Source organism: Tachysurus fulvidraco, chromosome 18 (assembly GCF_022655615.1).
Source record: "Tachysurus fulvidraco isolate hzauxx_2018 chromosome 18, HZAU_PFXX_2.0, whole genome shotgun sequence".
Taxonomy (NCBI): domain Eukaryota; kingdom Metazoa; phylum Chordata; class Actinopteri; order Siluriformes; family Bagridae; genus Tachysurus; species Tachysurus fulvidraco.
Genome location: NC_062535.1, coordinates 7,288,145 through 7,309,187, shown reverse-complemented (window position 1 = coordinate 7,309,187; position 21,043 = coordinate 7,288,145). Strand labels below are relative to the sequence as shown.

At 39.1% G+C, this 21,043-nt stretch overlaps 2 protein-coding genes and 1 long non-coding RNA gene across 3 annotated transcripts in view; 1 reads left to right on the top strand and 2 right to left on the bottom strand.

Moving 5' to 3' along the window:
• Positions 1–4,251: 4,251 nt before the first annotated feature.
• On the bottom strand, positions 4,252–14,951 carry LOC125139383. Its single transcript, XR_007138433.1, has 3 exons — positions 14,814–14,951; positions 11,577–11,671; positions 4,252–6,113 (listed from the first exon to the last, which is right to left on the bottom strand). It is a non-coding gene; the product is annotated as an uncharacterized LOC125139383 (long non-coding RNA).
• An 8-nt stretch (positions 14,952–14,959) lies between these two features.
• On the top strand, positions 14,960–19,491 carry LOC113648789 (serine protease 23). The gene is made up of 2 exons (XM_027156153.2): positions 14,960–15,148; positions 16,918–19,491. Exon 2 carries the CDS (start codon positions 16,928–16,930, stop codon positions 18,041–18,043), a length of 1,116 nt encoding a protein of 371 aa, XP_027011954.2. The 5' UTR covers positions 14,960–15,148; positions 16,918–16,927; the 3' UTR covers positions 18,044–19,491.
• Positions 19,205–21,043, bottom strand: part of tmem39a (transmembrane protein 39A) — a 23,204-nt gene continuing 21,365 nt past the window's right edge. The window contains exon 9 of the mRNA XM_027156151.2: positions 19,205–20,239. Coding sequence (XP_027011952.1) covers positions 20,000–20,239 — 240 coding nt within the window. The 3' untranslated portion in view covers positions 19,205–19,999. The remainder of the gene's footprint in view (positions 20,240–21,043) is intronic.

The window sequence follows — 21,043 nt, the reverse complement described above, 5'->3', positions numbered from 1 at the left end:
CTTTTTTGGGGGAACGGTGGCTTAGTGGTTAGCACGTTCGCCTCACACCTCCAGGGTTGGGGGTTCAATTCCTGCCTCTGCCTTGTGTGTGTGGAGTTTGCATATTCTCCCCGTGCCTCTGGGGTTTCCTCCGGGTACTCCGGTTTCCTCCCCCGGTCCAAAGACATGCATGGTAGGTTGATTGGCATCTCTGGAAAATTGTCCGTAGTGTGTGAGTGTGTGAGTGAATGAGAGTGTGTGTGCCCTGAGACGGGTTGGCACTCCGTCCAGGGTGTATCCTGCCTCGATGCCCGGTGACGCCTGACAGTTATGCATCCTTCTGTACTGCTCTAGATCTGAAAGCCATTTACAAATTACTTTTAATGATCATTAGCCCTTAGAAATGAAATGACTGAAAGATTTTAGAACTATATTCTAAAAATACTTCCAAATTTGGCCCTTGTGAATTATTCTGAGCCGTATTTCACGGTGTTAAGATTTAATTCAATTCAACTTTATTTCTATAGCACTTTTAACAATGTATAGTCTCAAAGCAGAATTACAGACATAGATTCAGGATATAAATTATACATCATAAATTTAACCCTAATGACCAAGCCAGTGGTGATGGTTGTGAGGAAAAGATCCCTGAGTTGATATGAGGAAGAAACCTTGAGATCTTCATCCAAAGTGAGATTCTAAATCATTTCCCTTCTATAACTGTGTACTGTTTGTTTCGTATTTTTATTACGTTGTCCTCAGATAATGAGTTCACCTTCAAACACACAAACAATGTTAGTGTAATAAATGAAGTTCCAGATGACAGGTGAAGATTTTTATGCCTCTATTTTAAACCTGCATGCACTGTGAAAGGCCACTTTCAGTAAGCACAGCCTTCATGATGTCTGTAACAGAGTGTGAACTAAAATAAGTTAAGACAAGAGGAGCGAAATCTGGGTAATTAAATGAAGATGAAATGTGTACTGTCATCTAATTTTGGTGATTTTGCAAGAAAAGACACATGGAAATCTCCATAGCCTATGATGACCTAAGTGTCCTTGCGTGAACTGTTTATTTGTGTGACACATGTCCTGAGAATTTACCCTGGCTGCTTTCCAAACTCGCAGACAATCTCCATTTCCTCAGATCGTACTCACAGCGTATGAGCAAACCGTATGGAAGCTTCAGACACTGCTGTGTCATGATGACTTTTCTCACAGTGCTATATTTAAACAGTCAAGCTGAACTACCGATGGAGGTATATTATTATTACACACTATTAATATAGAATCAGCTGATGAGTTGGATCAGATGTGATGGGAACAGGGAAAAGATTAAATGGTACACCGCAGGAGAAGCTGGTTTAAGTAATGTGACAGTCTTAAAATAAAGATTTTAGATATGCTATTTACTTTATTTTAATGACGACACAAAGATAAGATATATAATATAAGATAGATGGATTATTTACTGTCCAGTGTCACCCAAATGAGGATGTTTTTCTTTGCTACTGTCACCTCAGGTTTTCTCATTTTCTCCCTGTCTTACATAAACAGGGTGTCCCACAGGGCTCTGTTCTTGGCCCACTGCTATTCATTCTGTACATTCAGCCGCTTGGCAACATCATTCGTTGACATGGTTTTAGTTATCATTGTTATGCTGATGATATTCAGTTATATACTGCCTGTCAACCAGATTCTGTTGATGTAAAATCCTCACTTTCCTCTTGTGTTAGTGAGTTAAAACTATGGCTACACTCAAATTTTCTTAGCCTGAATCTGGGTAAAACCGACATTCTGATAACTCGTCCTCCATCTCTAATAAAAAACAACTCTTTGGACTTTAGTCTTGATCTTGATGTTACTACGTTTTTCCCCTCAGCTACTGTTAGAAATGTAGGTATCATATTCGACCCCTCACTATCCTTTGATGCCCATATTCTCAGCCTCTCCAAAACGTTTTTTTTTTCATTTACAGCGCTTGCCAAACTGCGAACTTTTATCTACAGAAATGATGCCGAAACATTAGTACATGCTCTGATTACATCTCGTCTCGATTACTGCAATTCACTCTTCTCTGGTCTATCAGCTCACTTAATCTCACGTTTACAGTACATACAAAACTCGGCTGTCAGAATGTTAACCTCCAATAAAAATCTGCCCACATCACCCCTATATTATTTGATCTTCACTGGCTGCCAGTCTCATCTCGCATAAAATCTCACGCACGTGTATAGTCATGTCTTCTGTTATTATCTCATGCACCTTCGTCCTGGGCAAAGGTCCGACGAATATGTATATGTATGTTACACTATATTTCATCTGTCTTGAAATGCTGTACCTTGTAAAGCGTCCTTGAGCTTAGGAAAGGCGCTATATAAATTACACATTATTATTATTATTATTATTATTATTATTATTATTATTATTATTATTATTATTATTATTATTATTATTATTATTATTATATTCTGTAAAGCTGATTTGAGACGCTTTCAATTGTTAAAATTGCTATACAAATAAACTGAATTGCCTAATCCTTTATTCGTCCCGCAGCAGGGAAATATGTACAGTTACAAAGGCAAAGGCAGCTAAAGAAAAAGATATCAAGACAAGTCTTTCCTAATGCAACCCTCCACAATGTATTCATTGGCACAGGGAGTGCACGGTGTTATAGTTCCCTGGTTGAGAATTGAACCCCAGTTGCAGTGGTGAGAGCATTGAAGCTACCAGTAAACCTCCATGAATCCTCTCACTGAAATATGTAATTCATTTGATATGGTAGCCTAGTGGTTATGCCCAATCAGAAGGTTATGAGTTCGATTCCTACATCCACCAAGCTGCCACTGCCGGGCCCCTGAGCAAGGCCCTTAACCCTCAATTGCTCAGTTGTATAAAAGTGAGATAAAATGTAAGTCTCTCTGGATAAGGGTGTCTGCTAAATGTAAATGTTATCTTATTAGTGTGAGCTTGTGCTGCTGCAGTAAATACAGAAACATCATAATAATCAGCTAATCTGACGCAATAATACAAATAAATAGCCTAATATGAAGTTAAGTTTGATAGCACACCCTTTCTCGCTCCACACCCTCTCCTCCATCTCATGGGATGACATGAATATGGGTGAGGTAACTGGTCACAAATGTTGTATTTTTCACATTTAAACTCAACCCACTGATGTGAGGCCTCTGTGTTACTACATGTAACACAACTGCGTAATTAATATACCAGTTTCCACTCTGTAGTGCTTATATATTATTTACTGTTACTTCGTGTAACATCGTTTCATACCATATTCAATGTTAATACTTAAATATACATTCTTATTTTTAATTTAGATTCAGTTTTAAGGAGGGGTAGTCTGCATTTTCATTTCACTGCAAGTTGTAGACTGTGTATAGCTGTGTACATCACTCACTCACTCCCACTCACTTTCTACCGCTTATCCGAACTACCTCGGGTCACGTGGAGCCTGTGCCTACCTCAGGCGTCATCGGGCATCGATGTAGGATACACCCTGGACGGAGTGCCAACCCATCGCAGGGCACACACACGGACACACACACACACACACACACACACACACACACACACTCTCATTCTCTAACACACTATGGACAATTTTCCAGAGATGCCAATCATCCTACCATGCATGTCTTTGGACCGGGGGAGGAAACCGGAGTACCCGGAGGAAACCCCCGAGGCACGGGAAGAACATGCAAACTCCACACACACAAGGCGGAGGCGGGAATCGAACCCCAACCCTGAACCCTACCCCACCTAACTGTGTACATGACAAATATAAATCTTGAATCTTTTAGAATGTTTCAGTAGGTAAACCTCCATCCGTCCCAATTTTTATATGTTAGTCGTATTATAATTGTGGTCTCTTATCTGTGGAATATTTTTAGGAATAAACCCTAAAACCACTTGTAAATCTGGATCTCATACAGGTACTGATATAGTCCAATCCCTAACATGTCACAGAGAAAAACTCTGCTGTAATATATAAGATCATTTTACTGCAGTTCTGAGATGCCTGCTGTCTTGAACTTAACTTTCCTGGCAGGTGCTAAGATCACTCAACACCACTAAATCCCAAAAGCATCTTAATTGGTGCTAATCTTTTAACACTTTACCTTAATGAGTTGGTGTTAACAGACACGTAACTGTAGTGTGTAGTGCATTATACCAAAACCACATATGGACAGAACACACTGTACTTTATGAATCATTTCCTTTTCTATTATTTTATTTAGCATTTCAGTAGAAGCTGTATATAAAGAGAGAGAGAGAGAGAGAGAGAGAGAGAGAGAGAGAGAGAGAGAGAGAGAGAGAGAGAGAGAGAGAGAGAGAGAGAAGATGAGAACTCCCATCCCAGTAGAGGTGTTTTGTGTGGTGTGTCAATTTGAAACAAACAATGAATACTATACAGATATTAATAATTTACACAAATGTGTTTTTGCTTCAGTCTTTAAATATCCTCATCTTCTATATTCTATCTTTTGTCCACTTGTATATACAATCACATCTGACCTTTCTGATTGGCTAAATACCATTCCAACTCCTCATCGGTCAAACTTTTCCAGGGTAAACATTTACATGTATTTTTAGCACCAAGAGAGGATGGAAAACCTTAATGTCCAAACATTAAATATCCAATGAAACCCTGTGTACATCCTGTTTTTTTTTTTTATATCTTTGGAAAATACACAATGTGTCAGGTGTTTCCAAGGATGTTAGTCATAACTGGTGACAAAACAAGTCAGGTATGGTAGCTTCTCTGGGCAAATATATTAAAAAGAATTGAGGAATTTGGGAACGATTTACACATGGATGCAAAATCCATGATATCTGTAAATTCTGGAATATTAAAGGGAACTACAAAAAAATAGATTTGGTTTTGAGGCATCTAATCAGTTTATACTTCTGAAAAACTAACAGTAGCTACTTGTAGTACAAAGCAAAATGTTCCCAATAAACTAGATTCTTATTAGCATCTACGGGAATTACATGTTTCTTAATTTGGTAAGCAAATGATTTTAGAGAAACACTGCTTTCATTTGATAAGAGGAACTCTTGAGCATCTGGAAATTCCTAAATAGTTTATTACCAGTGCACAGATCCTGACCTGCCTTCTCAAAAGCACACTTTCAGAAGTAAACCACAAAAAACAGCAATTACATTGCAGTGCATGCTCTGCCGATTATCCAAACACACAACCCTTCCACTCCTTGGTTTCCAGGCCAGAGCTTAAATGAGTCATCACCCCACCCAAATAAGCCTAAATCCCAAAAGCCCAAGTGGAGCCTGAGCACAGCTGTGCATATAAAGTAACATGTAATTGTATAAGTGGCACTTTTATCTAAATGAACACAATAGCATCTGTACTAATGAAATGACCATAAACACAACTGCAAAGTTGAAAATTTTCCTTGAAATGCATCATGACCGACAAAGGAAATCATATCTGATCTCATGTTCTTGCTAATCAGTCCAGATCTGTTATCTTCTTAGCGTCTTTAAGACAAATAAAAAAAACATAAAAGGGTGATGAAGATATAAAAAGGTAGGACTCAGATAGACCAAATCCATGTGCACTGTGAGATAAATGTAGAGGAAATAGATTTGTTTTGTTTTCTTTTCCACTAAAAAGCACATTGTTTAAATTCCCTGGTGGAAAGTCCCAGCTGAATTAGTTAGCTTGCGTTCAGATGTTGTGACATTGACCTGCATATCTCGATGACTTTCATAAACAATGTGCTATTTGGATCAAATTACATATCATTTCATTTCAAGCCTGGCCATGAGCTATTATGTTATTCACTAATTCCAAAATGTACAGCGCACAGCTGCAGCTCATTTACACTGGCCATACTTGGAAACAATTTACATGTAAAAGATAAACATGGACAAAAAGGAACTAAAACTATAACATGCATGGAGATACATGATCAGCTATTACATTAAAACCATCTGCCTAATATTGTGTAGGTTCCCCTTTGTGTAGTCAAAACAGCTCTGACCTGTCAAGGTATTGACTTCTTAAGATCTCTGAGGGTGTACAGTGGTATCTGGGGTGCTGTGGGGTCTCCTTATCCAGCGTATCCCACACATGTTGGCTCAGACTGAGATCTGAGAATTAGTAACAGGAAGTGAAATTCTTAACCATTCCTTTTACAGTGTGGCAGAGAGCAATGTCCTGCTGAAACAATAGTGAATAAAGTTTTTATGAAGGTGTGTGAAATTATAAGTAACATCCACATGAATGCAGGTTGCCCAGAGAATCACACTGCTTCAGCCGGCTTGTCTTCTTCCCATAGTGCATCCTGATGCCAACTCTTCATTAGGTCACTGACATGCATGAAACATCCATCCACATATTTCAAAAGAAAGCATGTTTCATCAAACCAGGCCATCTTCTTCTATTCCTCCATGGTCTAGTTTTGATGTGCACAAGAGTTGGCACTCTGACCAGTCTGCAGCTATGCAGTCCGATATCATCCACATCATGTATCTTGAGAACTGGTTGAGGTTCACTGGATGTCCTAACTTTTTGGTAGGTACGAACCACTGCATACATGGAACACCTTAAAAGACCTACTGTTCTGGAAGTGCTCTGACGCAGTTGTTTAGTCATCACAATTTGCCCCTTATCAAAGTTACTCAAATCCTTAAACTAGACCATTTTTCCTGCTTCCTGCACCTCAGCTTTGAGAATTGACTGTTCACTTGGTGCCTAATATTTCCTACCCCTTGCCAGGTGCCACTGTAATGCGATATTTCATTTTTATTTCAGCTGTCAGTGGTTTTAATGTTATAGCTGATAGGTGTATATGGGTGTGTATTGATCAGCCAGTCATTATGTTAAAATGAGTTAAAATAGGTTTGTCTAAATATATATATAAAGATATCCTCTAGCAAACGTTCCTTTTGCCCTGGCATTCCTGTACTGGGAAATATAAAACCCTATACAGTGGTTTTCTAATCCATCCCAAATGTTTTTTAAGAGTTTTCATTGCAATAGAATTTTGGCCCAGACACATTTTCCCTCCTTGTCCTGCATTCTTCTGCATTTCATCATGCTTCCCTATCTATAGTTCTATAGGTTCATATAGTTTCACAGAGACAGCTATAGTAATATCACTAGGAACCCAAGATGAATGATCCTGAGGACAGACACAGATAAACTCGGTTAGGGATGGGAATGCTGAATGTGAAATTCTGAAGAAGAATGCATGCAAAATATGCTCAAATTATCTAAGGCAACACTCTGAGGAATGTCTGTTTCCTTGGCAACAACCACTATTCCTCCCAAACAAGTGGCTTCTTTCATAACAATCTCGACACAGGGTGCATCTGTGATGTGATACCAATACATTTAAAAGTTGTTGTTTTTTTTTTTGTTACATTAACTTTCTCAGAGGATCTCTCACACACACAGAATTATACAGAAAATGTGTTTGGCTGAGGAAGTCATTACACATAAATCTTTGGCCAATCAAAGTCTAAACAAATGTCATTTCAGCATTTTCATTGGCATAGGTTATGTTTTAAGTTAATTAATAGCCAGCCAGGCCTGATCAAGAGCTAGAGGACAGGAAAATATGCAGTACAGCGTGGCAAGTCCAAAATATTACTTGGATATCCCTTAGTTATAATGATTTGAGCCCTCAGTTTCCTCTATTTATGTGTATGCTTCACTTATTTTCAAAAAAGCTTGGCCTTTCACTCTATTAAGTAACCACTTCCCTACAAATTTTGATGCCCAGATGAGGAAACAGTGTTAGCATTTGTTGGCAGAATGGGTTTATCCCTTTTCCCTGTCTGAAGCACCCTTGAGAAAGCAACACCCTGTGCTTTTTGAGAAGAATGGACACTGTCTGTGTCCAAAATCATAAACCCTAACCACTTGCCTGGTTGCACGCAATCACATCTTCTTAACCCCTTTAATCACCTCCCCCAACCCTCCCCCAAAACCTTCCATTGCAAAGCCACTTTGTGAAGCCGCCAGAGTTTTCTCATTCTCTCCCGGGTGGCACTGACTCATGCATGAGTCATGTAGAGAAGTGTTAGGGAATTTTTCTAGTACCTTAATGAGTCATGGAGACCTGCTAGCCATTCACACCTTCATCCAGCACGACAATCAAGCAGATGCATCTGGAGAGACAGAATGACACTGTCCATATGGCAGAAAGCACTTCCCTTTATTAAGATGCCAGAGGTTATACAGTGTTACTGTACATTTGGTGGAGGAAAGGACAGATGTTCATTTTTTTTTCCCCTAAAAAAAATCCCCATGTAAAATTAACAACTTTGGGAGTGCACTTTTACTGGAGTTTTCTGAAGAATTTCTCTTATGCATAGAAGTTAATCATTTCAGCAAAGGTTTTTTGGCAACTGGTTTTATGGGCTATTTTACAGAGAGCTGGCTGCTGACCAGTTCTGTGAGATACTAGAAGTGTTTTCAAATACAAGGTCAACACCCTTGTATTTTTCCTTCTAACATAAAAAAAAAATCCTGTTGTCAGCAAAGGAATTATATAAGTTACCATGATCTATATTAAAAAAAATTCCATATGAGGTGGAAGTAGCAGACGATTTGTTCAATGTGCATTAAAATCTGCTAAAGGTTTAGACGTAAAAGTATATTATTTGCAGGCTGTATATTTGGTAACTGAGTGACTATGTGTATAGCAGGCACTTGAATCAATGTGTGTTGTATTTATGTTGATTTGTTGTGAACTTGAATCAATGTGTGCTGGAGAAATAACAATTTTGAAGTTTTTGAATGTCAAGTGGGCATTATGGCGGGTAGGGTTGCAGCCTAACAGTTTCCTGGGGACCCAGTGTCCTGCTATCGCTCCTGAGCTAGGATTACTGCTTGTGTGGAGTTTATGTGCATTTTTTAATCCTGTGTCCAAGTGGATTTCCTATGGGTTCCCTGGTTTCCTCCCCCTACCAAGAACATGCCAGAAGGTGGCCTGGCTGCACTCCATTTAATAAATGAATCAACCTTAATTTAGGTCAATGAGAACAAGTTTATGAGGAGAGAGCAATAACTGAAGATACATTATTGGATGCATGAAAAGAACGTATCTAAAATGGATCTAAAACCCTTAAGCATCCTATGGATTTGCCTGTCAGGGAACCCCTTAAAAATGTTGGTCCTCCAAAAAGTGTCTGCACTGTTGTTAGGAAATTATGAGTTTGAGTGTAGGTGATTCCTTACGACATCACCAGATCATATCTAGACCTGCTGTTTGGGTGGGAAAGATGCCATCGTGCTCCTACTTGATTAGAGTGGCACTAACTAGCTGTTGCTGTCAGTGAACTCCTGTAGGTATATGAAAAACAGCAGTTAGCACGTTGCCCCAGGCCTGATAGGCTGTCCTGTGATGCAGTGGAATGATGGCACATGACTCAGAGGAAGCCATGGGGGAAAATCGTCTACACTGAATGCTACAACAGAGTGATTCTTTGCAAACAAGGGTTCCAACTACTGTAGAACATTTGGAAAATATTCCAAAAAAAAAAAAAAAGAATTCCCTAGGGAACAAATATTTCTAGTTTAGTCTAGTCTGGGACATGGTAGCCTAGTGGTTAAGGTGTTGGGCTACCAATCGGAAGGTTGTGAGCTCAATTCCCATGTCCACCAGGCTGCATCTGCTGGGCCCCTGAGCAAGGCCCTTAACCCTCAATTGCTCAGTTGTATAAAATGTAAATCGCTCTGGATAACAGTGTCTGCTAAATGCTGTAAATGTAGTCTCTTAAACAATTTAGAAGATTTGCAAGAATTATCAGAATTACATTGCACTGTTTGAGCTGCTTCTTTACATTAACTTCTAAACCAATCTTAAAAGTAGACAAATGTATGTAATATACTTGTAAATTATAATATAAAATACATGTAATAAATTTTTTTTAAAAAAAACAATGTTTTCTTTTTCACCAATAACCTCAAAATGCTTTCTGTGCACTGAACCAGGAACTGCTTGAGTGAAATAGGGAGGAAACAGGCATTGCCACTACAGTGAAATAAGGAGGAAAAGACCACAAAAATGCTTTGGCCCATCTACTGTCAAATTCTTAGACCATGGGAACTCATTCAAATTAATCTAGGATCTAATTTCCATTCAAGTCATCTTGGTCAGGCCTATTAAACCAATAACCTAGAGGTCACATTCAGTATGTATCAGTTTCTAAATGGAATGCCTAAAGCTTTCCATTCATTAGTACTAATAATATCTTTTGTTTTACAGAGGAACAAGTCTATCTAGGCAAATGCTGAGTCTAAATCATTACCAGGTTTAATATCAGAGGTCAAGGCACAATGAGACTTAGTCAACATGGGAAAATCCAAAATTTGTTCATTCATATTCAGTTATCCACATCAAGGTTGTATGGATCTGATATCTATTCCTTTAAGGCTTGAGGCGGATGCACACACAATTTAACACTATCCAACCATCATAACCAGCATGTAAAAAGTTAAGGAGGAGAGTAACATAAGCTCAAAGGTTCAAAGCAGGGACCCTGAAGCTGTAAGATGGCAGCACTACCCTCTGTACCTGAATCTATGTAAGTCTAAATGAAAAACACTCATGATAATAAAAGCTGGCAGATGAGACAGATGGCAACATTTTTCACAGTGTTTTGTCATAGCAAAGAAAATGAATTCACAGAAATGTTTTTTTTTTATGTAACAACATGACCAGTAATGGTATATTAATATCCATCCATTCTTTAACACCATTTACATTTACATTTACAGCATTTAGCAGACGCCCTTATCCAGAGCGACTTACATTTTTATCTCAATTTTATACAACTGAGCAATTGAGGGTTAAGGGCCTTGCTCAGGGGCCCAGCAGTGGGAACCTGGTTGACGTAGGAATCAAACTTACAAACTAACGATTGGTAGCTGGATATATATACTGGATATATATACTGGATATTCCAGTATATCGCGGGGCACAATCACACACATCGTTCAGATAGTTTAGAGAAGCCAATTAGCCTACTGTGCATGTCTTTTAGTTCTGAGGGAGGAAACCAGAGTGCCCAGAGGAAACCCCTGAGGTATTGGGAGAAAATGCAAACTACACACCCACACATACACACAGACACATATGTATGTACAGTATATACACAGATCAGGCATAACATTATGACCACTGACAGGTGATAATCTCTTCATTATGGCATCTGTTAGAGGGTGGGATATATTAGGCAGCAAGTGAACATTTTGTCCTCAAAGCTGATGTGTTTAGAGGCAGAAAAAATGGGAAAATGTAAGGATTTGAGCGAGTTTGACAAGGGCCAGATTTTGATGGATGTATGACTGGGCATCTCAAAAACTGTAGGGTGTTCCCGGTCTGCAGTAGACAGTATGTATAAAAAGTGGCTCTCACCTGGGGAACACATGGCACCAGGATGCACTAAGGCAAGCCGGCAGAGGCAGTGTAATGTTCTGCTGTGAAACCTTGGGTCCTGCCATCCTCGTGGATTTTACTTTGACATGTACCACCTTCACGGAAATTTCCTGAACAAACAACAGTCTGATCCATGGAAAACCCCTCCTCACACCTTACAGACCTTAAAGAATCTGCTGCCAACATCTTGGGTGCCAGATACCACAGCAAACCTTCAGGCGTCTAGTGGAGTCCATGCCTTGGCTGGTCAGGGCTGTTCTGGGAGCAAAAATGGGAACAACATAATGTTAGAAAGGTGGATATAATGTTATGCCTGATTGGGATGCTGTTTGTTTGCAAGGGACTGTGTACACATAAATAAACCATTCAGCATGTATTCCTAGGATAGGCATGGAATTGCCAAGTTACTAAAGAATGAAAGAATGAATGATATACAGTATCATATCTAACTTATCCATATGCTTCAATCTCTATGATCCTGGTTTACACTTAATAGCGTGCTGAATAACTGGATATATGCTATAAATAACTCCAAAAGCAGACTGCATTTAGTGTTAGGTTTGAGAGATGAGGTAGAATTGCACAAACATTAGGACATTCAAGCCAGGAGAACATGCCAAGAAGCCGAGGCCGTACGGAGTAGGAGGGTGGACAATGCTAATGTGCAGGCTTTAGTGCTGCCATGGTGACTAAGTCAGTAGCCCAAAACAGACCAAGCTTTCATGGGATCACAGTTTCGCCCACCACTGTGCTGGGCTTAAGGTCACAGTCAGGGATCAGAAATCCCTCTCATTCTCTTCATCCTCTTCCTTGTTTCTATCTCTTTCCTGTGCAACACCCTCTTTAACTGTACAAATGAAACTTATTTCCCTGAGTTGTGCTTTACCTCTGATTTTGATTTTATAAAGGGGGAAATATCCTTTTGTCTATTCTTTCTCACTAGATGGCTGGATTCTGAACATTTTCCAATGCAAAAGATATAGTGAGCTGTCCTCTCCCCTAAATTCTTTTATTATTACATTTACCCCTTATAACTGTATGTCAGAAATCACAAATTTGGGCACATATTTACAATTCCCCTAAGACCCAAAGCAAAGTCTTTAAGGACATATTGCATGTCATCGACTGTGAAATAAAAAACAGACCTATATAAGGAGAATTGTGGCTGTGGGAAAGCCATATTCTCTTACTTCACACTCTGACCTTTGACATTGCCCAAATCAAAGTAAATCCAGACTTGTGCAATGTTTAAAACTTGTAATGTTTACTTTTTTTTCTATATATCTTTTCTGGTTTGTTTAAGAGTCTAAATTCAGCAAATATTTCCTGTACTGTGTGTAAAGTCTGTTTTTCCAAGGTCTTGCATACTGCAATCTTGCTTTTGCAATAATCAAGTGCAATAATTGTTTGGCATAGTGAATGTAATATATTACTTAACATAATGCATTATTGCCATAATATTTCAATTTTGGACCTTTGTATACATCCCAGATTTAAATGTATAACATATCGATGTGCACCGCTTCTGTGAGAGTTCCAATGGGTCTGATGGTGGGAATGAAAGCAAATCCTGATTATACAGAAATGTTGCCATTCATTCATTCATTCATTCATTCATTCATTCATTCATTCATTCATTCATTCATTCATGTATTTCTTATACCAGGTACACTAAGTGGGAAGTGGAAACAAACTCTGGCTGTGATATCATCGGCACACATTTACACCTACAGACTATTCAGTGTAGCCAGTTCATCTGAGAGTAAACTAGAGATCCCATAGAAAATCCACAGACGCAGAGAGAGCACGCACAAAAGTAAATAGCAGCCACCCCAGAGCTGTTCAGTCGCAATAAAACCTGCTTGTATATTTATTATCACACCCTCCGCTGTCACCCATATAAGGATGAGGTTCCCCTTTGTGTCTGGTTCCTCTCAAGGTTTCTTCCTTTACCATTCAAGGGAGTTTTTCCTCCTCACCACAGTCACCTGAGTCACTTCAGGCTTCTCATTGGGGATAAATACAAACACATTTAAATACATCTAATATTAATCTTGAATTTTGCATTCTATTAATCTTTATATTATTCTTCATATTAACCTTTTGTTTCATGTTTATGTTCTGTAAAGCTGTTTTGAGACAATGTAATTTGTTAAAAGCGTTATACAACTAAATTTGAATTGAATTGAACTGAAACACCATAACCACTTATTATACTAATACTATTTAGTATACTAAATTACCCCAATGTGTGAATGAATGTTTGATTGATGCCTTGATATGGACTGATGTGCCATCTAGGGTGTTGTTCCTCATCTCACTCTCAGTGTTGCCAGGTTCCTGCTCTACCATAACCCTTACCAGGATAAAGGGATAAAGGGGTCACTGATGAATGAATGATTGAATGAATGAACGAACGAAAGAACGAATGAATTTTTCTCATGATCACATTTTGCTCAGATGATGTCTCACGTGTCTTTAGGTTCACATGCAATTTCAGGGTATAACAGAAATGAACCTTCTCGTTTCACAGGTATTTGTATATTTCTTACATACTCATGTGCAAAATATGTGACAGTATAGCCTATTTATATGAATAAGCTTGAAACATGTGTGTCAATGACAAATGCTTACTTTGCGTAAAAAGGTGTAGGTGCTAAATGCAAACATATTTCTCAGTTTGCTAAATACAAAACTGGACAATATACAGTAGTATAATGAAGTTCTACGTGAAAACAAAGCAGTGGCTCAGCAGCTACGGCTCATGACACCTAATCCTACACCCACTACATTTTATACCCTTTATTTAATGCTGTATTTATAAATATTAATGTCAGTTATTTCATTGCCACTACCTCAGCCCGATGTTGCACAACACTGTACTGCACATTCAACTGCACACTTTATTCCAAATATAGTCCATAGTACAGAAGCCTTCTAGCTTTTATATCCTTTATATTATATTTTTATTGTCTTTTTTATTGTATTTCTATGCCAGCACAATACGTCATGTAATTTATTTATTTTTTTTAATCAGCAGACGGTCAAAAAATGATTCATTTCACTGCATAAGCTTGATTTAGAGTTTAAATCCTGTTTCACAGTGTTGCCAAGGCCCCTAAATCTAATCTGCCAAATGAATAAATGCAAATAAACACAGAAACCACATACTAACTATTAAGTACTGATCAGAAGTATTGTTTAACACCAACAGAAAAAAAATGGTACTTACTATAATACCAGTCAGTGTTGTGACAAGTAATTTATTATACCTTGTGTTTATTTATGTATTTATTATATATAAAGGTGCAGATGGTGTAGGTTTAAAGCCTGGTGCTTAATATCCAGTGTTATACCTTGAATAATACTTAATAATAAAGATACAGCTCATTTACATTACCTTGTAAAATTTGCAAGAGCTGTATGCTTGAGAGACTGTTAAAAATCCACCAGGTTAATGAGTTTTAGGGACTTGGCCCCAGAGCTGGGATTTTTGAGCGCGCTCTCGTTGCGCGTTCACGTGTAGAACTGATCTGCAGCCTGTGTCTCGCGCGGCACGTGGATGGACGCGGTTCCTCTCTCAGTACGCATCATGCAGGAAACCTTCATGGGGACTTTTGACGAGATGATATCTGAGGAAGACTTCTCCTTTACATCCCATGCTTCATCTCTTTAATCGGACATTCGGAGGATTTCCTTCATAACACCTGATCGCGCGCTACCCCTCAGATACAGGTAAAAACTCTCATTAAACTACTTTATGAACCTACTGTTTGTTTGTCAATCTGTGACTCAGTAAACTGGGTGTTGGCCTTTTGCTGCTTTTTTCTTTAGCTTAAGGCAGTCAAGAGACCTGTCTGGAAATTGTGGCAAAGATTATAAATGATACTAATGATAATTACAGTATAATATAGTAAAAAGTTTCTAAAAATCTGATAAAAGTCTGATTTCTCTGTTGAATGATAATTAGCGATAATTATAGTTCCTAATGCACACGATGCTACACTTGATTTAAATCTTAATGCAAATATAGTATATGTACTGTATATGTATGTATATGTACTGTATATGTATGTATATGTATATGTATGTATATGTATATGTACTGTATATGTATGTATATGTATATGTATGTATAAGTATATGTACTGTATGCATATTCAATACGTTTCTGTAAATCATATGAGACTAAACAGCTTCTTAAAGATTATTTAAGGTTAAAATATCAAGTGTGGGAGAGTAAAGTACTAACTTATTATAATCTTTGCAATGAAGAGACTGAAGTGGTGTTTGAAGCTATTAAGAGTCTGTTAGGTTTCGAAAAATGTGGTAATATATGTTAATAATATATATTATTATAATTTGAGATTAATATCAAAATATTCCTTTATAACTTGTATGACCGAACCAACTTCTGCCTCGTCAATCATTGCCTTTTCTGCCTGGTGTTTTTTTGCCAAATGTCTTTTTTGATTGCAATTTGTTTTTGATATTTACTGTATGCAAATGCAAGCTAACCAGTGACAATGTTTTAAATTGTGCTGTAAGCACAACAGCCTTAAAAGGTGTAAGAGCAAGAGAGAATAGAATAAATGCAATATAATGCTGTTCTCATCTAGCCTTGACAAAAAAAGAAAACTGAAATATATCATGTGGGTGTATATTTTGTGCTAGTAGAAGAGACACATAGTAGAGATTCTTTGTTGCATGATTTTAATGGATTTTTAAGGTGATGAATACACACAGACAGATTAGGTCCTTAGGATAATGTACATCATGTCATACTGTGCAGATTTGTTGACGTCCATGTAGCTAAAAAAAAAAGTTTTTAAATCCTTTTTTTTTTTTTATTAATCCAGCTCAATGTCTGTCACACATTATAGGAGAAAAGCACTGATTTCACCTTTCCATTAAATTACAAAACTCAGTTTGGGACCTGATTTTAAAATCCCAGATTTGGACTTTTATTCTATTGAGGCACTTTTATGTATATTACTGAGAGGCCACTGTGTTAAAACGGTAAAGGTACAGCATGAAAAATAAAGAGGATGACTGAATGTTAAGATTTATTTAAAACATGTTCCTGCCTCAAATCTGCAGAAACGTTTAAGAAATTCTATCACAGGTCAAATCACAGCTCCAAGCAGGTAGCTGATCTCGTGTGTTAGATGAGGCTGGCAGCTAAAAATAACATAGTGCTCAGTCAGTTCCATAATTCTGCAGTCTCAACATCTGAGCACTAGCAGAGCTGTTTGTTTATGTCTCCTTGCATCGATTAAAGACAGAAAGACAATATTAGTAATACAAGGTAGTGGTGGAACAAATTGTGCTTCAGTTTAATATTCAGTATTAAAATATGACGCAGAGGCCAAAAAATGTATATTGTGAAATTTAAGTTGAAATGATATTAAAAATGTCAACAGGAAAATGAAACTGCACTTAGTATAAATAAGGAAGCTTTTCTACACAATATGTCATTTTCTCGTTCCCGTTTGTCTCCTCAGTTCTACTAGTATGGCATCGGTGCTCCATCCTGTCCTGTTGCTTCTACTTCCGTTACTCCATGTTCAGTCAAGCTTCCATCAGAAGCCCCAGTGGCCTTTGCAGCGTGTGCCTGTGGTCCTTCCTCAACAGACCGAGGAGCGACCGCCCCCTCATTTCATCGGCCCAGCTCATCTGGAAGTGACCTCTTCCTGCAGTCCTGAGTGTCACAAGAAAGCACCAACACCCAGCTACTGGGACCTACGAGAATTCCTGTCCTACGAGACTCTCCACTCAAATGGCCATCTGACGGAGACAGTTGTGGGAATCTACGGCTTCGACCCAAATACGCTGAAGAGTGCGGTCACTGAGCAGGGACTGTCCAGAGCCAAACGTCAGATCTTTGGTCACGATGATCGCTTCAGCATTGTGGGCCAGGACTACCTGCTGAACTACCCCTTCTCGACTGCTGTGAAGCTGTCCACTGGGTGCTCAGGCACGCTAGTGGGTAACCAGCATGTTCTCACCGCAGCCCACTGCATCCACGATGGAAAGAACTACGTCAAAGGTGCACAGAGGTTGCGTGTCGGTTTTCTGAAGCCGCGCCAAAAGGACCCACCATCTAACAACAGCACTGCCCACAAGATGAAGTTCCAGTGGATCAGAGTCAAGCGCACACACGTGCCCAAGGGCTGGATAAAAAGTAACGCTAATGACATTGGCATGGACTATGATTACGCCTTACTGGAACTCAAGAAGACTCACAAGCGCAAACACATGAAGCTGGGAGTGAGTCCTTCTGCCCAGCGTCTACCTGGTAAACGAGTGCAGTTCTCTGGCTTTGACAACGATCGATCTGGCCAGCTGGTCTACCGCTTCTGTGGGGCTGGGGACGAAACCTATGACCTCCTGTATCAGCATTGTGATGCTCAGCCTGGCGCTAGCGGCTCTGGAGTTTATGCCCGGATGTGGGACCGCAGACGCCGCCGATGGGAGCGAAAGGTGATCGGCATCTTCTCAGGACACCAGTGGGTGGACCTCAATGGCGCACCACAGGAGTTTAACGTCGCGGTGCGCATCACTCCTCTTAAATATGCCCAGATCTGTTACTGGATCAAAGGGAACTATGTGGACTGCAGAGAAGGCTGAATTAATATTCCTTATTACCCTTGCGTTAAGTAAAGTCTTTGCATCCACTAGATTCATGCAAATGGAGTTGAAACACTTAGGAATACATAAAAAAAAAAAAAACACTGGCATATAAACACTGAATTAGCTTAACGTACCCATTCACACTGTCAATCTTTAGAAATTACAATCATTTCTACAAACCTGTCTACAGATAATTAACCAAATAGTTTTGTCTTCTCTAGTTGCATTCAGCCTTTCCAATAGCAGAGCTGCAACTTAGGATTCAAATCAACAAACCTGCACTTATTCTTTTATATAGAGCAAAATAACAGGGTAGTGAACATGAACGGGCCTGACGGCACCAAAGACGGTTTTTAACGCCTGTGGACTTCTCCAGTACAAAACACTGTAGGCTTTAAACCTAGAATGTAAACCAACTTCATCAACGGTGCTTTCTAAATAGCTATCCGAGTCAAACATACAGAAGTCTTTGACTACTACATACTGTATATGAACTCTGCGTGTGATGGCATGTTGTTTCTGATCCGTTAGCGCCCCCTAGTGGTCACTGACATTACATTAAGTGGCCATAACGAGCTTCATGTGTCAGTCAATGGTGGTGGATGGAAGGTTCTTAGACTCATCACAGAAGTTTTTTGTTTTTTAATTAAATAAGTAGTTGGAGACGCAGATTTTACATCCCTTAGACCTTATTTACCAGCATCAGCACCTAAAGCACTTTGAATTTTTAAATTACTGATTTCTTTAGTCATTAACAGCTTTGTATGATAATTCACTCTGTACTATACAAATGTTTATTAAATGCTTTTGGAACAGAATACATCATAAAAAAAACGTGTCACCGTGGACCCAGAAATGTCGATTTTATACGACATGAATTGGGGCTTCTTTTGCTCAGATGCTCAAAAATATATACATGAATCATTTTGGTGTTCCCGCTCCTGTCTGGCTTCTGATGGATAAAGCGAGAGTTTGATAGATGAATATTTACACACACAATATGCTATAAAGTCTGTGTAGCATTTTTAAGTGCAAATTTATTCCTGTGACTATGAAGCAGTGTCTGGTACAAACCTTCAGGCAAAAAAACATACTTTGTGGCTTGTGTGTGTGTTAGACATCATTATTTCTTTCAAACAACACACCCACACACTGTGCCAATGGGAGAAGTTTTCTTGTTTTATTCTGGATGCCATGGTGTTCTGAAATAATGCTGCATTGTGTCAAATACTGAAAGTCTGACAGTCTATGGCCCTCATCCAGCATCTATGCAGCCGGAGCCATAAACCGTGTAGAAAATAATGGCAAAGGCATTACTGAGGCTCCCCCGTACATCCTGGGATTTGGCACAGAGATGAACATAAATAAACAGGAAACAAAGTGGCATCTATTAAGCTTCAAAATGCTGAGGCGACAGGAATAAAGGTGGAATCTGAAAAGGAAAACAAACAACCCAAAAAAAAAAAATCATGCTATCAACATGTAATCATAAAATACAATAAGGCAGTGAATAGAAATAATACAGCATTCACAAGATAAGATTCAATCGTATTTCAGATCATCTAGAGCTGAGCTGCTCTCTTCAATGGCTTCCCGTGGGCTTGGTTGTTTTGGTTTGTTTTTTCTTTAAGCGCATCTTTGGCGAAATCTGGACGTCGTGTGGGACACGTGCTAAAAAGCTTCTCGTTGTCTGCTTCTGTTGCCACTGTTTGTTTTTGGGTGGGTTTTTTTTTTGTTTGTTTTTTTTTTTGCAAAACTTTTACATAGGGGAAGAAACGACATCACGTCATGCAAACGTAATGCCCTGCGTTCATTCATGTAACAGTATACAAAATAAAATATTTTCTTAAATAGATAGAAACGTTGCAGGAAAATAGAACCGTATCAAAAGAAATACCAGCTGGAGTTCACAGTCTTTTTCGATAAAACTCCCTAAACGGCCTCCAGCACACATCACTGGGACTTGAGACCCAGGCTGTTGCTGTTCAGGGGGTACGAGTAGGCTTTGCCCAGCACGATGCGATCCCGCAGCAGCTTGAACAGCACGTAGTAGTTGCAGAAGAGAATGAGGCCCAGAGAGAGCGTGTGATTCCAGCGCTCGGAGCGCAGCAGCGAGTACAGCTGGTAGAGCACCACACTCGACTCGATCCCGATCAGAAGGTTCAGGATCCGCAATGGCTTATGGAACAGGAACTGAGGAAGAGCACAAAGAAATGAGTCTACTTTTATGTTTATGTTTCTAATACTGTAAGAAAATGAAAACTCTTTCGACTAATGTTAGAGGAACATTTGCTCGTTCGTGCTGCTATCCAGTCAGCACCAACACGCTGCATAATATGATACAGACACGGGTAAAGAGCTTTAGTTTATGTTCACATAAACCATCAGAATGAAGAAAAAATAAATAAATAAATAAAACACGTGATCTCAGTGACTGAACTGTGGCTGGTGTGAATAGTTTAGGAACTGCTGGAGATTTCACACAGAATGGTGTAATCAACCAAAATACACGGTCGGTAAAATGCCAGCGACCAGTGAGAATAAAATAACTATATCTCCAGCGAGTGGCACTGGAACACAAGGAAACGCCTTGCCGACAGCTCAGAGGAGGAAGCTGCGCGGCAGATTACTGTAACTAAAATAAGCACTATTTAGATCTGTAGTGAACAGAAAAGCATTTCCACCATGAATGTGGACTGGCAGCAACTGCGTTCTCAACTGTCCAGTCGTGCTGGTTATTTTAATTACTGCAGTCCTCCTGTCAGCTCCACCCACCTCCCGTGTCCACCCACACGACAGACAAGGAGCCAATGGGTTCTTTCTCGTTTGTTTGCACATTGTGTGTAACGTACAGAGATATTTAAGAGATCAGCAAATCCGGAAAAGTTCAAACAGCCATCTGATGTCAGTCACTTGAACCGTGGCATGTTGGTGCAGTCAGACTTTTTCTCCAATCGGATGTTTGTAGACATTAAATCACGTTATACATTAAACTTT

Coding starts and splice junctions, on each gene's coding strand:
- LOC113648789 (XM_027156153.2), top strand. CDS start 16,928: ATGGCATCGGTGCTCCATCCTGTCCTGTTGCTTCTACTTCCGTTACTC.